The 17625-nt window shown below is 37.7% G+C and overlaps 1 protein-coding gene across 1 annotated transcript in view; it reads left to right on the forward strand.

Moving 5' to 3' along the window:
• Positions 1 to 17625, forward strand: part of LOC114470111 (thyroid adenoma-associated protein homolog) — a 39818-nt gene that overhangs the window by 346 nt on the left and 21847 nt on the right. The window contains exons 2-18 of the mRNA XM_028458124.1: positions 1333 to 1513; positions 1646 to 1732; positions 3130 to 3157; positions 3237 to 3385; positions 3464 to 3586; positions 5055 to 5175; positions 7876 to 8021; positions 8605 to 8689; positions 8760 to 8896; positions 11200 to 11397; positions 11477 to 12200; positions 13459 to 13611; positions 13700 to 13809; positions 15131 to 15288; positions 15369 to 15538; positions 16934 to 17098; positions 17182 to 17318. Of these exons, the coding sequence (XP_028313925.1) occupies positions 1333 to 1513; positions 1646 to 1732; positions 3130 to 3157; positions 3237 to 3385; positions 3464 to 3586; positions 5055 to 5175; positions 7876 to 8021; positions 8605 to 8689; positions 8760 to 8896; positions 11200 to 11397; positions 11477 to 12200; positions 13459 to 13611; positions 13700 to 13809; positions 15131 to 15288; positions 15369 to 15538; positions 16934 to 17098; positions 17182 to 17318 (2872 nt within the window). The remainder of the gene's footprint in view (positions 1 to 1332; positions 1514 to 1645; positions 1733 to 3129; positions 3158 to 3236; positions 3386 to 3463; positions 3587 to 5054; positions 5176 to 7875; positions 8022 to 8604; positions 8690 to 8759; positions 8897 to 11199; positions 11398 to 11476; positions 12201 to 13458; positions 13612 to 13699; positions 13810 to 15130; positions 15289 to 15368; positions 15539 to 16933; positions 17099 to 17181; positions 17319 to 17625) is intronic.

Here is a 17625-nt window from a genome sequence, read left to right on the forward strand (position 1 = left end):
TGTTATTTTTGTTTAATTTGTCAGACGTTTTGTGTGTATTTCTATGTTCTTGTATTTTTGTTGTAGTTTTTCATTTTTCTGACAATTTTGTATTTGTTTTTCGTATTTTGTTATTTTTTTTCTGTAGTTTTCTATGTTTTTTTTTTTTTTTTGAATAATTTTACGTACTTTTGTAATTTCACATGTTTTTGGAGTAATTTTTGCGTTTTTCAGATTTTTTTCTGTTATTTTTGTTTAATTCTTAGACGTTTTGTGTGTTTTTGTATTTTTTTGGAAACGTGTCTTTTTGATGTGGTTTTTCATTTTGACATTATTTTGTATCAGTTTTTCATATTTTGTTATCCTTTCGTGTGTTTTTTTAATGTTTTTTATAACTAATTTTGCATACTTTTTGTAATTCCACATTCTTGCCGTATTTTTTTTATGTATTTTGTTTTGTTTTTTTCCTCTCACCTAATATGTTTTAATTGTTGTTTTTCATATTTTTCTGTTATTTTTGTTTAATTTGGTAGAAGTTTTTCTGTTTGTTTGTTTTTTGTATTGTATTTTGTCAAATATTTTTGTATTTGTTTTTCATATGTTGTGTGTTTTTATGTAGTTTTCTATAAATTCAGAGTAATTTTTGTCTGTTTTGGTTATTTCTTCTGTTATTTTTGTTTAATTTCGTAGGCGTTTTGTGTGTTTTTCTGGATTTTTCGAAACGTGTATTTTTGTTGTGCTTTTTTCATTGTTCTCCTATTTTTGTCATCGTTGTTCCTTAATAATTCAATAGGCATACTATGCATTTGTAGTTTAATCAGATGAATACTTTTTGAGAAAGGCGGTGTGTGTTGTTTGTTCATATTTTGTTATCCTTTAGGGTGGTTTTCTGTAGTTTTCTATGTCTTTTGGAGTCATTTTGCATATTCTTTTGTAATTTCACGTGTTTTTGGAATCATTTTTGTGTATTTTGGTTGTTTTTGTCTCCTTTTATGTTTTAGATGTTGTTTTGTATATTTTTCTTTTATTATCAGTTTAGTTTTTTTCGGGGTTTTGTGTGTTTTTCTTTATTTTTTAAAATATATGTTTTTTTGTTGCGGTTTATTATTTTTCTGATATTTTTGGATTTGTTTTTTATATTTACTTTTTGTTTTCCTTTTGTGTGGTTTTCTGTAGTTTTCTATGTTTCTTGGAGTAATGTATTTTGGTTATTTTTTTGCATATTGTTTTGTTGTGTGTTTTTGTAGTCATTATTGTGTATTTTTGGCTGTTGTTTTGTCATCTTGTTCGTTTATGTCTCCCACTTGCTCATGTCTGCTGTAATGCATTCCTTGCTGTAACCTCCATGTTCAGCTGCAGGGTGAAGAGAAGTAAAGAGCGCTGTTTGGACGAGGCTATCCAGCTGCTGAAGCAGCTCTCACACTCACAGCTCCGAGGTTTGCAGGACAAACATCTCCTGGTCCTGGTCCGACTGCTGCTGTCCAAGCAGCTGCAGATGGTCAATATCTCCACCGCGTTTCGGAAAGTAGACCAGGTCAGATCCACACGCCTTCTCTTTTATTTCTGTATTTATCACTGTCATAACCTGAGTTACACCACAATATTTGTAATGTACATTTATGTAATCTAACAAATAATAAATATATCCACTATACTTGTTTTACAGATGTTGCTGTATATAGCAAAAGTTGACCACCAGTTGGTTTATAGAGAAACACTTTACTGTTTGGACTCCATCCTCCACAGTGATCAGGTACTAAACTCTCACGATATTTGTTTTTTTATCTGTTATTAAAGGTGCAGTCCACAATGTCGAAAAGCTAGCATGATTTCAGCGAGCAAGAGCTTCTCTAAGCTCCTCCTCCCCACCCTCTCATATGCTACCATATCAAATTGCTAAAAAGTAAAACAAATAATGAGCTGTCTAACCGAAAGTGAACAAAATGGTGGAAAAGGGATTTTCAAAACCACAGGAATTGGTTAAAAGTTGCAAATTACAGTGTCAATATTGGCTTAAAAGAGGCAGAAATGGGGGAGGGGTGGAAATGTAATTTAAAAAGTAGAAACAATTAGTTTAAACTGGAAAATAATGGGCGTGACATATCATGACAGTGGTTAAACTGGCAAAAATAAGCATGAAATATGGTGAAAGGAGGTTAAAAGCAATAATGGGTGAACAAATGCAACATTAGGTAGGAAAAGTGGTGGAAAGGGTTGAAAATATCTTGGAAGTGGAAAAAAATGTGTAGAAAAGGCATTGAAATTTGAGTAGCAGAAATGGGAGTAATGTAGATGCATTAAAAAAGATCAAAATAATGGCAAGAAAAAGTAATGAAAATAGGTTAAAATATGGTTTGTTTGATCTACTGTAGTTGCAGAAAAAGGGTAAAAATAAGCAAAATTCCTTAGTTCCTTGAAAACATCTGAACATTGAAGTGTCTCATGACTCTAAGGTTGAGAACCCCTGCATTACAGCACTACCTTGTACACCTGACACTTTCTTATACACCTCTCATCATCAAATTAACTGATTATACATATTTTTCAGGGAGGATTCATGTAGAAACTTTCATAAATTAATTAACATGAGTATAATATTGAGCAAACTACTTTCAGGTCAATTAATCAGGTTATTTTTTAAAGTTGCAAGGGGTGATTGGCAAAAATAGGCATGATATATGGTGAAAAGACGTTAAAAGTGACAATAATGGGTCAACAGATGCGACATTAGGTGTGAAAAATGGTGAAAGGGTTTAGAAGTGCCGAAAATGCCTTGAAAGTGAAAAAAATGTGCAAAAAATGAATTGAAATTTAATGGAAAAGTGGCAGAAATGGGAGTAATGTAGCAAAAATATCATTAAAAGGAGCAAAAATATGGAAAGAAAAAGTGATGAAAATAGGATAAAATATGTAAAGTTTGGTGTAGCTGCAGAAAAAGATGCTAAATAAGCAAAAATGGGATCAAATTATTAAAAAAATATTCTCTTTCTTAAAGGCATCTGGTGACCCCCTCCCAGTGTCTCACGACCCCAAATGGGGTCCTGACCCCAAGGTTGAGAACCCCTGGCTTAAAGCATGTCAACACTCATGTTTTTATAAACAATGTTGACTAACACACAATTACAATTAAAACCTTTTTCTCTCTTCTAGATCTTGTCCCTTGAGGATTTGCAGAGAGGTTTGTGCTGAATCAGCTTTACCACTTTATATCACAAATGAATGAGAATTTTAAACGTCCGTTTTTCTCCAACATCCAGTCTGTGTGTTTCTGGAGGACAGCGCTGCTGGTCGTGAGGTGCTGCGAGAATCACTCGCGTCCCTGCTGAATAAAGTGTCCGAGATGTTCCCAGTTCTACTGCAACAAGAATCCCTGAGAGATGGACCCATGTGTTACATCGCTGTTAAGGTGCACAAAGGCTCAACTTCTCATTCATCATCATTACATCATTGGTTCTGTGTGAGCTGATTTAGTGTGTGTGTGCAGGTGTGTTTGCAGATGTTTCAGCTGTTGTCCTCCCGTGTGGCTCTTCTGGTGTGGGACCCTGACCACAGAGACCCAGCAGTGCAGAGCATCCTGCAGGCTCTTATGGACATCATACTGGGACAGGTTTCTGGATCCTTCATTCATTCAAAGTCATAAATAGGTCATTCCATTATGTTATTTCAACACAGTTTCAGGACATCCCAGTGCACGTTTGGTGTTAAAAAAAAACAAAACATTTTTACTAAGTGTTTCTTTGTAATTCAATTGGCACTTTATAAATGTTTTGTTGAATTGGATGAATTTTCATTTTTTTTTTTATTATTATTTTGTGTGTTTTTCTGCAGTTTTCTGTGGGTTTTTATTAGTAATTTTTTTATAATTAGCAACATGTATTTTTGTTGTGATTTTTTTTTTCTGATATATTTGTTGTTTTTCGTATTTTGTTATCCTTTAGTGTGTTTTTCTGTGGTTTTCTATGTTTTTTACGAGTAATTTTGCGTTCTGTTTTAATTATACATGTTTTGGAGTATTTTTTGTGTATTTCTGTTGTTTTTCTTTATTTTATTTGCTTTAGTTGTTTTGTATATTTTTTTAATTTGGTAGACGTTTTGTGTGTTTTTTGTATTTTGTTATCCCTTTATGTGTTTTTCTGTAGTTTTCTATGGGTTTTAATTAGTAATTTTTTCATACTTTTCGTAATTTCACATGTTTTTCATTTTTCTGATATTTTTGTTTTCATATTTTGTAATCTTTTTGTGTGTTTTTCTGTAGTTTTCTCTTAGTAATTTTGCATATTTCTTGTAATTACACATGTTTAGGAGTAATCTTTGTGTATTTTGGTTGTTTTTGTCTAATTTGGTAGACGTTTTGTGTATTTTTGTTGTGGTTTTTCATTTTTCTGATATTTTTGTATTCGTTGTTAATTAATTAATAATTCAAATGGCATTCTGTGTATTTTACATTTGATAGAATGAATACCTTTTGATTAATAATGCACTAGTAAAAAAATTTTGAACAGGAGAAATGTGTTCATAATTATTAATGTTTTCAAAAATAGATGTTTTTCTGATGCAATTGTTTAATAAACAGTAAAACATAAGAAAATATAAAAACCCAATAGAAAAACATTTATTTTATCCTATAAAACTACAAAGTTACAGAGTGCCTATTGAATAATCATGGAACAATTGGTCAAACATTTCAGAATTTTTTTGATCAAAGGGCGACCGTGGCTCAGGTGGTCGTGGGTCGTCTTCTGATCGAGAGGTTGGGGGTTTGATCCCAGTACCTGACTATGTGTCGAAGTGTCCTTGGGCAAGACACTGAACCCTAAGTTGCTCCCAGTGGTCGACTAGCGCCTTGCATGGCAGTCCTGTCCCACTGGTGTGTGAATGTGAGAGTGATTGGGTGAATGAGCTGATATGTAAAGCGCTTTGAGACTGTTTCAGTGTGGGGATAAAGCGCTATATAAAATCAAGTCCATTTACCATTTACCAAAGTACAATGATCCATTTGTCGAAATGACATGGAATGACCCAAAGTGGAAGCAAGCTTTCTTTCTCATTTTCAGTTCTTGGTCTTTAATTCACAGTGCTGCAGCAGGGACGCTCGTCTTCTGGCGGGCACTGCCGTCTCCATGCTGGTCAGCACAGCACCAGATACTGGAGCTGGAGGAGCCGCAGCCTGGAGTCTGCTTCAGGTGTCGCACGCAGGTGAGTAAACATCATCAAAACAAAGGATCACAAGCAAATAATCAGAGGTGAAAGTAACAGATTACATGTACTCACGTTACTGTAATTGTGTTGCTTTTATGGGTACTTGTAATTTTGTGAGTATATTTCTAAATCAGTCATTTTACTTGTGTTTAAGTACGTTTCAAAAGAAGTAGAGTAATTTGCTACATTTCTACACCCAACCGTTACTGAGGAAATTATTATTTTTTGTTTTAAAATGATCAACAGATATTGGGAAACTTCAAAAAATGAATTGACCAGACAACAATCAAATGGATGTTTTTATAATGCCTAAGAAAATTTGATGCTTATTTTATTAATGGGATTGTAGTATCTTGACTGTTAGATACACCGAGCCATATTTTTATATTACTTGTACATTACATAATAATAATGTTGATAACCGTTGTTCAGGTTATGTATTATTGATCTTTGTTTATCTTTCTGTAATTGTATATTTTGTATTTTTCTATGGATCCCAGGAAGAATAGCAGCAGCTTTTGCTGTGGCTAATGGGGATCTTCATGAATAAACATAACAAATAAACATAAACATCATAGCCGACCAATCAGATCATTTTTCATTTCATTTCATTTATTAGTTTTTTTCGAGCAGGGACAAGAAAACAAAACAGAAAAGGAACAAAAAAACTCTTTGGGCCAATGCTACGAATTTAGATAATTATATCCTGGATTAATCTCCGTCAGCGGGCTTCAATTAACCATACATTGTCCATCAGAGAGAAGCTGTTTTACGAATCTAGATCACAACAGGCTGAGGTAAAGCATGTGGATTTCAGTCTGGTTAACGGCGCGCTCTAGTGACGGAGGTGGATATTACAGCGTCAGACCAATCACACGGAGGAACTGTAGAACGTCACAAATGAGGAATAATTCTTTAAAAATATGAAGAATTAAAATACATAATTCAGACCAAAAACACCACTGTTGCTGCAGAAAGTAATTAATGCAGGGATTGATGAGTGTTAACAATATTGAAATTAGTGAGATCATAAACGAAGAATAAGTTTCACTTTCTCTTCTCTTTTTAACTTGTCCGTGGCTCTGATGCTGCGTTCATACAGATCAGCCTACATCATAAGGTGGAATATATTTACATGTTTTATTATCTAAAGGACTGAGGCTCTTTGGATCACCACAGAATACATGAATTAACTAATTAATTTATTTGTTGGCGTGAAAGCGCCCGATGCACGCAGACTTTATCAGCTGACTTATTGTATTGATTTAACTTTATCAGTTCATCAGATGTAAACCTCTGTATTTCCTAAAGGTTTCCATCATCGGTAAATGAAGGATTGCATCGATGTCTAAATATTCTCTCTCCTGTCAGATCAAATCCATACAGTGACGTGTTCACACATCACCGTTTATTGGACAGCTTGTTTTCTAAGAGATCTCATTGGTCAGGAGGCGTGACGTTAGCACTCGCTCAGATCCTAGCCAGAGAAAAACCTACTCTCAACCAGGCGAGTCGTTCAGCATAAGTTGCCATGGTGATTTAGCTCCGTAAGACATTAGCGAGCTTCGTAGTCCAGCACACATAAATGAATAAATCCCGGAAGTCAACGCGACAAGAGGTAATCTCACTTTAGAACATAGGCCTTTCGTGTATTTCTGTTATCATCTTGTATGTTTTTGTTGCCATTTTGGGTTTTTTGTAGTCATTTTGTACATTTTTCAGTTTTGTTTTGTTTGTTTCTTATATACAGTATTAATGGTTGTCTTGTGTGTTGGAGTAAATTTGTGTATTTTTCCATCATCTTGTGTGTTTTTGCTGTTAATGTTGTACATTTTGGAGTAATTTTGTACATTCTTCAGTTTTATTTAGTTTTTTCTGTATTAGTAGTCATCTTAAGTGTTGCTGGAAAAAAATTGTGGGTTTTTTCTGTCATTTTGTGTGTTTCTGGAGACATTTTGTGCATTTACTTTGGGGCCTCCAGTATTGCCAACGTCTACTCTGCTATAAATAATGAAGATGTGCAAACAAGAGATGATTATCATTCTCTTTTGGACGACCGCAATAAGAGGTAATCTATAATTGTAACATACAGTACTCCCTTTGTGTACAAGGAAACCCAACAGAGAAAAACAATCAGAGATGTACAAAATAATAGAAAAGATCCATGTACACTTATAGTTGTAATAATGTCTGCTCAAAAGAGAGTGGGAAGAAGAAATACTTATTTAATCCAACCCCTATCAATGTATTGCACTGCAAAACAGCATTTAATGCTGGTTATTTTCTCAGTTTTAGAGTTCATAAATTTAGCGATACTTAGAGTCTGAGAATGTCTTTATTTTGCATTGAACTCATTGTTGTTATTTTATTTAGAATATAATTTTATTTTATACAGATGCCTTTGTGGAACATAAATTAAGATTTGGTCACTTACTTTTTAAGTTTATACACGAGATGTTTACTGTATGCAAGGGAACCGTGGCAAGATTTATTACCAACGATAAGCATGAGTGGGTGAAAGTAACTAGTAGCTTTTACTTTGAGCACTATTTAATTGAGCTACTTTTTACTTGTACTTGAGTATTTTATGTATGACTTACTTGTACTGATTGTTGTGCTTGGTTCCTTTAAATATTCCCGTGCTCAGGTTCTGCAGCTGATTGTTGTGATTGAGTTCTGGCCTGTGTTTGTTTTCAGAGCCCTGGCTGCTGAGTGTTGGTGCTCTGCGGGTACAGTGTGACCCTACGGAGAAGGACGGGGTGGAGCAGCTGGCTGTGAGCAGAGGCCTCCTCACATGCTGTCCACCTCACATCCTGCTCAGCTCGCAGCAACATAACAACCAGGTCATTCAGCAGAAATCTGTTAGAGCAGGGCCGTCAAACTCATTTTAGTTCAGGGGCCAAATACGCTGCAGTTTGATCTCAAGTGGGCCACAGATCAGATTTTATGCGGGAAAACAAGTTATTGTGCCCTAGTTTGCACTTCTACATATACAAAAAATACAAAATAAGTAAGAAACTGACCATATCCAAGCAATAAGTGATAGATATCAGTCTCAAAATAATCTTCACTTTAAATTTCCTAGATTTTGTGACCAAGTTCTATTTAATCAAGGGAAATGTGTCGTAATTTGAGGAGTATTTTGAAAGAATTTTGAGTTTTTTCTACAGTTTAACATTAAAAATGCCTGCAATTATGCAATATAAGCACAGAGAAAACTGTGAACCCCTGCAAATATTGTTGAGTTTCATTTACACAAGTATTCTTGTTTTCTGTCATTTTTACTTTATCCTGCGGGCCGAATTGGATGCTCCCAAAGGCCGGATTTGGTCCCCAGGTTATGAGTTTGACACGGGCATGTTAGAGAAGCGCGTGACGTTTTCTTGTTAGCGCTCATTAATAAACCCAGTTTATCTTTGCCCTTAGGCCTGTTTACTGCTGACAGGTTTGTTCCCCCTGCTCTGTGCGTTGTGTGAGAAGAAGCAGAATGTTCACTGTTTGGCGTTTGAAGGTGAGTGACAGGTGTTTATTTTTCACGTGTTTAAAGGACGACCCATCGTTAATTAAGCGTGCTGTTGCAGTGTTAACGTTGTGGATGAAGAAAGTTAAAGAATGTCTGCCTGATTTCTGGAGGATGAAAAGTGTTGGTCTGATGGCGGATAACGGCAGCCTGCAGCAGCAGCTTCTTCACATTATCTGGACGAATGCAGAAAGCCCAGTGAGTCACATGATCAATCCCACCTCAAATACGTCAAGTGTTTAGGTTTTGGATTGGTGTTAATTGTGTGTCAAATTGTGATTGTTTTCCTTCTCAAAAAAAAGTGACAAATACATTACTGTTTTGTAGGTTTTAAATAAAGAAGTCAGAGTAGATCTATTGTTTTGATTGGAAATATGTGGCTAATGATTCAAAACTATTGACTATCAGCTCTATTCTAGTGCCACCCAATGAAGCGTGCTGTTTACAAAACTTCATGCCATGACTGAAAGTCAGGGCCTGTTGGCAATCCTGGCTGCACCAAGCCAGACATGGGTAACTGTCGGCCCAGGGGCCCTCTATCTAATTTTGTGTGCCCCCAAGGTAAATGTGCAAAATGACAAAAAGAACAACCTAAAATGACTACAAAACACACACACCCCAATAATATAAGAAACTACAATAAAAATGCAGAAAATGACTGCAAAAAGATACAAAAAACAACAAAAAAACACAAAATGACAAAATAATACCCACAATGACGACCTACAGTATATTCACAAAAGAATTACTTAAAAAAGCATACAAAATGACAAAAAGAACAAGCATAATGGCTGTTAAACACAAAATGACTGTGGTACAATAACCAAAATAAAGATACACAAAATGACAGAATACACACAATGACAAAAGAATAGAATACTTTAAAAACCCACAAAATGGCAAAAAGGACAAACTACGACTACAAGACACACAAAATGATGCCAACAATACACAAAACTACAATAATAATACACAAAATTACTCCAAAAATATAAAAAAAACAACAACAAAAATACACCAATTGACTGAAAAATACACACGATGACACTTTAAATCCAAAAAATTACTTCAAAAACCAACAGAATGACTCCAATAATTTGCTAAACTATGGTAAAAATGACTCCAAAAACATACATTAAAGAAAAATACACAAAAAGACAACAAAAATAAACCAAATGAACCGAAAACATACAAAATCATAACAAGAATATACAAAAATGAAAGAAAAAATATATACTGTACAAGTAAAACACACAATATTAATGCTGGTGATAATATGGCTCTTAGATCATTTTTGTGGCCCTTGCTGCGATAAGAGTTCCCCATCCCTGCACTTAATATAAAGGGCCTGTACTACGAAACTGGATTTCCTCTTATCACACTAACTTCCAGGATTTATTGGGTGTGTGCTGTACTACGATGCTGGCTAACATCTTAAGGTACGTTCACACCGAACGCGACCGCAACGCTACAGTAGCTTCCATCGCCCCTGATGTGTCGCTTGCACATAGTGGTGCTTTATGGTCACGCCATCACTTCATCGCTCCAGTGACGTGATCACCAGGGAAGTAAGTGTGTGTGTGTGTGTGTGTGTGTGTGTGTGTGTGTGTGTGTGTGTGTGTGTGTGTGTGTGTGTGTGTGCGTGTGCGTGTGCGTGTGCGTGTGCGTGTGCGTGCGTGCGTGCGTGCGTGCGTTGAGCCGGTGACAGGGTAGAGAGAAAGAGAGAGAGGGGTGATCACTTCTTTTCCTTCTTGCTCCGCTTTTACGGTTTAAATGATCAACTTACGGAGATATTAAAGGATGAGTTCACTCAGAATGTGTCATGATCATTCGTTACTGTGGTTTTCCAGAAGTTAACTGCTTTAATTTTGCCGCGATAAATTGAGGAAGCCGTACAGCCTCCGCTGCAGCCGTCTGCACTAAAGTGGGAGGGAGCAGGGAGGGGCTGCAGCCTCCGCTCTACAGACAGTGAAGGACGAGGGATTTGTTGCTTAAAAAGTTCAAATTTTGCAACTTTGAGCGACAAGGATGAGCGCGACCTCATCGCTCAAATTACACACGTCACGTCGCTTTAGGGGAAATAACTTGAGGTTGCGTTATTTACATTGATTTTAATGTAATTGCGTTGCTTCAGTCACTTCAGTCACGTTCGATGTGAAAGCACCTTTACCGTGCTAGATCTCCATGATAACTTGTGATCTCCACCTCTGTCAGAGAAGCACGCACGTATTCTGGCTGAAATCACCTCACTTAAGTGAATGTGTTGATATACTTATCCAGCTTCGTAGTACAGCTGCTCACTGACAGAGAATGTTTGGTTAGGTGAAGCCCGCTAACAGAGAGACATCAGACATATTCTTATCCAGCTTCATAGTACAGGCCCACAGAGTCTGCAGTCTAGATGATTCTCTTGGACGTTTTTCTCTGACTTCACTATGGAAGTATTCGTGTGTTCAGGAGGTCTTATCCATCTTTGATTAATGATGTCTGTGGCTCTGCAGGTGGAAGGTGTGTCAGAACACGTTCGCTCTGCCTTTCTGCTGCTGCTGGACGTCCATGAGATGGACTGCAACCAGTTTGGAGACACACAGGACGGCTTTCATGAAAATCTGCTTCAGAGAATAATGATGCTGTCATGGGAATCCAAAGCTAAATATCGTTTACTCTTTGTTCTGGTGCCACACCTGGGAGCTCACAGGGTGAGAAGAAACCCAGTGTTTCAACAGTGACGCTGGTTTTCATTTCTAACTGCATGTGTGATTTGATGTGATCAAGCAGGTTCTGGATCAGTACACGGAAACACCAACTCACCTGCTCCACTGCTTCTCCACCAACCACCTGTCTCCATGTGCAGCAGAGCTTTACAAATGCTTCATCCAGCAACAGAGACGAGAACTCTGTGAAGGACCTCATACGTCCTACTCTGAGCTGGATCTGACCAATGAGTGGGCTCGATACTGGAAGTCTGTCCTCCACAAAGCTCTGACATCAAATGTAGCTCTTCTTCAAAACAACAGCTCCACCTACTTACTGCCCATCACCTTCCAAGTCTTCCCCACAGCCATGGATCTCCTGCTGACGTCTTTGGACCCGTGTGTCCCAGGAAGCCTCCATGCCTGGGCCTGCATCCTCAGCTCTTATCGAGCTGTGACTGGATGCTCCCTCTTCGCTCCTCAGGTTGACACAATCCGGAGAACCTTCCAGCTGGCTCTTATGTCTGCTGATGACAAAGTCCGGCTGGCGGCGCTCAATCTGCTCTGCTGTTCCCCAAAGACCAAAGAGCCTCCGACCACAGAGGAGATTGAAACAATGAGGAGCTTCATCCCACAGAACATGAACTGTGAGTCTTCGCCTTTTCGTCAACATTTTCAGGCCGGAGTGAAGAAGTTTCTGGTTCGTATTCGGGACGGCTGCTTGACGCACATCAGAGAATGGAAAACCAAAAGGAGAGAAGATGAGGTGCTATCAGAGAAAGGCCAGGAAACTGTGAAGCAGGGAACTGGTAAATATGAATGAATAGATGGATGCAGTGGTTTTGTTTTTGTTTAGAAAATGTGTCTGTGGACACTTTGTTAAGAAAAGAGCAGGGGGGAATTTCATCAAAACCAACTCAGGGTTATTTTCAGGTTTAACTCAAGAGTCTGACTCAGTTAAACCGGATTCTAACTGGATCGACCGTTTCATCAAAACAAAAACACCTTAGTTGCCATAGTAACACTATCGGTAACGCAAACCCGGTCCTGACCAGGCTGCAGACGCACTTATATAAAGCACATTTAGGATACAGCGATTCATAATCAGAAAGCTCTTCATATACTGTGAGGGAGAGACTGTTCAGCGACCGGGAACATCGCTTTATGGGGAGGTGATCAGTGCACGTGGGAGGTAGATGGATCCAGCAGCGCAGCGTCACATCCAGCAGCCCACACAGCACCGCTGCTTCCTCCGTTCATTTGAAATTAATGTTTAGTGCTGAGTTCCAGAAACTATTCATCAAACATTAACAAGTCATAAATTACATATTATTTAATTGTGAGTTACTGCAACATCTTTTTAAAACGCTGACACGTGTTTAAAAAGCACAGTAAACTCATCAAACTCACATGATCAGTTGTTTTCTTTGATAAACTGACTAAATAACACCCACTTTAACTCATTACTACTTTTAAAATGTTGAAACCCCAAGAGACATTTGAAACGTGTCCGTCCTTTTGTTCTCTTTTTCTTTAGCTTGTCGCTCACTACTGAGTAACAGATGATGTCACGTCCTGTTGGTCTCAGTATTGGCTACTATTGGCTCTTTATTCAGAGTAAAAGCTGCAGCACATGTGCCTGCATGTTCTGATCTCATCATTAAATCTGTGATCGATCTCATTGGTCTTTTGAAGGCGTACACATTGACAGCTGGCTTTGGCTAACGCAGTGAGCTTCAAGCTGAGAAGAGTTTGATGAAATGGAAAAATCCAGCATGGTCACAGATGGTTTGGGTAAACCAGGTTTAAACCGTAGGCCTGGTTCTACTAAGAACACTTTGAGGAAATACCGCCCTGGATAAGTTGGTTCTGTAATTTATTTACGGCAACTGGACTTGAAGTTTAGCTTGATGTTTCACCTCTCATTAAAGAGGCTTCTTCAGATCTAAAACAGACTAAATGGGAGTCTGGGAGTCTTCAAATCCTGCTGCCATAACTAAGCTACCAGCATCAACATGACCTGAATAACTTCCTTTTACTTTGGTTTTTGTTTTTTTTGTCACAAAGAGTTTGTAGAATGGTTGAGTCAGCTTTCCTTCAGCAGTCTGACTCCAGGCCACAACTATCAGAGGAAGAAGACCGCGCTGCTCTTACTATCTGCTGTGCTGGAGACATGCACGGACACCTGGAGCCCCGACAGAAAAAAGGGCCAGCCGCCAGGTGAGTTAGGACAAGAAAAAGCTCATATCTTGCCCATACATTAGAGTTTTTTCTCAGTGTTGGTAGGATTTTACCTTCTTTCTTGCAGCTAATATCAGCTCTCTCATCAACTTTGCCAAACAAAGAGGACAGTGGGACTTTTTCTGCAGAGGGAAACAGCTGGTCCTCATCACCATGTTAGAAGATTCTACGAATGAGGTGCAGCCACCCTATCCCAACTCACATTCTCCTGTTGTTCACATCAGTGGTTCTCAACCTTGGGGACCCCGAGACACTGGGATGGGGTCACCAGATGCCTTTAACAAACTACACTTTTAGTGCATTTTTGCTTGTTTTTACATTTTTTCTGTAACTACACCAAACTTGCCTTATTTTAACCTATTTTCATCACTTGTTCTTGTCATATTTTTGCTTCTTGTAATGCATTTTTGCTACATTACTTTCTTTTCTGACACTTCTCATGTTTCTGCGTATTTTTCCACTTTCAAGACCTTTTGAGCACTTATAAACCCTTTCTGCCACTTTCCCACCCAATGTCTCATATGTTGACCCATTATTGTCTTTTTAACCTCTTTTCACCATATTTCATGCTTATTTTTGCCTGTTTAATCTAATTGTTCCTACTTTTTTGTCTACTTTTAAGGCAATATTGACACTTTGAACCCTTTTTACCACCTTTTCTGTCTGTTTTTGGTGACTCTAATTTGCAACTCCCAAAAGAATTTCACCACTATTTCCACCATTTTTGGTCACTTTTAACCCATTTTATTACCGATTAAAACAATGATTTACATCTTTAAGATGACTATATACTGTACAAGGGTGCATAAATAATAATACACTTCCTGGATAACAGTGGATATTATTTGGATTAATAAATAAATGTGGTTATCACAGATTCATAGAACAATGGACCATCATTTTGCTGATTTTATGGATGGACCCCAAAAATCTCTCCCCTTTATTCCCCCTTATAGATGGCCCTGTCTTTACATGACTGTTTTTCAATGTTCATGTCTGTGTTCAACCACCTTCAGCTACATTGGGGGTCCCCGATTTCTGGAACCTTTATTTTGGGGTCATGAGCCGAAAAGGTTGAGACCCACTGCTTTATATGATTGTTATTTTCAGTAATAATGTTTGCTTCTTTTATTTATTTATTTTATTTATTTATTCAGTTCATTTCCGACATGGTTGCAATCACAGAAATTCATTTTGACATTCAGAGCAGAATCACATTATTTTTTTATTTATTTATTTATTTTTTTTGTCCTTTTGCATGCCGGAAAGGGCGACGGAAAAAAGCATTATGCTTATCCAGATCCGTCCCCTGATTTGAACACAGATAATTTTACATCAAACCTCGTTTCTTCCCTTGTCAAACATTCTCATCTTCTTCATAAATTTCATCATTAACATTTTTTTTTTTTTTTTTTTTTTTGTCCTTTTTTATGTGATGTGTTCTCGTCTGCAGTCATTGTTCCTGCTGTTACTCCTCTTCACTGTCCTTTTTCTTTAGATTCGTGACCTCTCAGCGGGGTTATTGGTGAGGTTTTTTCCAACTATACCCGAGGACGTGTCCAATGTGTTGCACGCGAGAAGCAAAAAGCTTCTCTGCAGCCCACGGGTCCAGGACGCTCAGATGGGAGCGATCATGACAAAGGTTCTCCTTCAGAAGTAAGCCTGGCTCTGCATTAAAGATGTATCCATGCTGGAAATAAGGACTAAAATAACTGATGTTTTAACATGTTTTGAAGATCACAGGAGCAGAAAGAGAACGTTGTGCTGAAGTGTGAATCATCTGTCTGGGATCAGGATAAAACGAAGGCCTTTGGTGTGATCGGAGCCCTGGTGAAGGAGCTGGAGGAGCATTACCTGATGGCCAAGGCAGACATGATGTTGGCTGCCAGAACCAAACCTATACATGGTGGGATTTCACACCTTTAGCTTAAAGCTGCTGGGGATGATAACTAGCATTTCTTTATAACATAGATATAGATATAGGTTCATATATTTTACTCACAAACAAATAACAAAGGTTGAAGTGCTGCTCGCAAGTTTGTTTTTTATCACTATCACAAATTTACAAGACATCCCACTCACTTTGGTTTAAATAAATTCTGTTCACCTGTTGTTTCGTGATTATTCAATAGGAACACTGTAAATTATTAGTTTGATCAGATGAATATTTTTTAAGAAGGTCAATTTAGTGAGGGGGGTATGTGTAGATTTTTCCTTATTTTTCTTCCATTTTCAGCTTCCAATATCCCAGGAACTACATCACATAGGAAACTAAAATTTGGGATAATAATACAGCGCCACGTACTCTCTCTGATTATATAAAAACATCTGCTATACATCCTATCTGGTGGACATGCCAGCTCCTGAAAATTGGAAAAAAGATTTGTTGGGGTTTGGGTCTGGAACATGTTTGGTCTTTCAGTAAACAACTTAGCATATGCTTCAGCTCCCTGTAATTTGATCAGCTTAGAGCTATGTACATAGACTGTTCAAATCAATAATGATTAGTCACATACTGTACAGAATATGCATTGGTTCTTGGGTGACAGTCTCTTGAAATCGGAAAAAAAATTTTTTTTTACTATATTAATTGGCCCATAACTGCATGTGGTAATGTACGAAAAAATCTGATCTCTGTTTTAATTCATAGTAATAATCATTAAGCTGTAGAGCAAATATTTTTTGTATTTTCTGATAGAGTAGGTGGAGCTGTATTACTATACCAAATTTCAGTTTCCTATGTGGTGTAGTTCCTGAGATATTGGAAACTGAAAATGGAATAAAAAAGACACAAAAATCGACACATTCACATCCGATCAAACTAAAAATTTGGTAAAACAGTTAATAAAAAATTCAGAATTTTGAGTGCGTGGGCCATTTGTTGAAATGACATGGAATGTCATTGGATTTGTTGACAAATGGTCATGTGACTTGAACTTTGTTAAAGTTCCAAGCTTTGCATTGTGGGATTGGGAATCTCGTAGATTGTATCTTGTGTTTCTTCACCAGAAAAGTAGGACAGTTTGACGGTAAATTTCATTCATATTCTGGTTTTTCTGTGGAAAGCCAAAATATTAACATCTGCCATTGTTTTGGCACAACTTTAATTATGTGAAAACACCAGAATTGTCCCTTTGACAGAATTTTTGGGGTCACACTGCCCCTCAGTAGTGGTGGAGAACAACTTTTGGATGAAATACATTAACAATTTGTTAGGGATCACATCCAGCAGCTTTAGGAAAACATAGAGCTTTTAAACATGGTTTTAATTCTCCAGGTTCATTTTTTCTTATGGTTCCAGGTGTTCTTAGTGCCCTTCAGAGGTGCTTACCTGTAACATCCTACAGTGCACACAGCCCTCTGGACCAGAGTCTGCTGTCTGAGATGCTCCTCCTGCTGGAGAACATCTCTCAGCTGCTGCTTGGTGTTCTCTATGGAGACAGGGATACTTGCAGCACAGACATGGGTAACGGTTTTCTCTGCAGACACATCACAGATTTATTCATGTGTCGCTCCTCACAGCACTGACCTCCCCCTCTTTTGCTGTAGCTGCTCCACCTTCTTTTTGTGAGATGGGAAACGCCATCAGCTCTCTGATCAATGAAGAATCTGCAGATGGAGACGAGTGTGTCCTGCTGTCTGAGGAGCACAGCCTCGTTCTCACGTGTTGCTGGGTTTCCCTCAAAGTAAATCCAAATCATTTTTAATCAGTTTCTGCCATGTCAGATCCCAAAGACCTGCTGTCCCACATGTCAAATGTATTATCACATTCAAAGCAGGGCTTTAATCTGAAACCTGCAGGACTCTGGCCTCCCTGGTAAAAGTTTACAGACTTCTGCCTTAAAGCAGCTAGGGAGGGTTTTTGTATCAGATAAAAACACAATGTAGGCCTCATAGATCAATAAATCAAAGATCATTTGCTTGAAAAATTGCCACTCTTATTGACATTTTCGGAAAAGTTTGGTGCATTGCATTGTGGGTTTTGGAGTCCCA

The sequence above is a fragment of the Gouania willdenowi genome, chromosome 9 (assembly GCF_900634775.1).
Source record: "Gouania willdenowi chromosome 9, fGouWil2.1, whole genome shotgun sequence".
Classification (NCBI taxonomy): Eukaryota; Metazoa; Chordata; class Actinopteri; order Blenniiformes; family Gobiesocidae; genus Gouania; species Gouania willdenowi.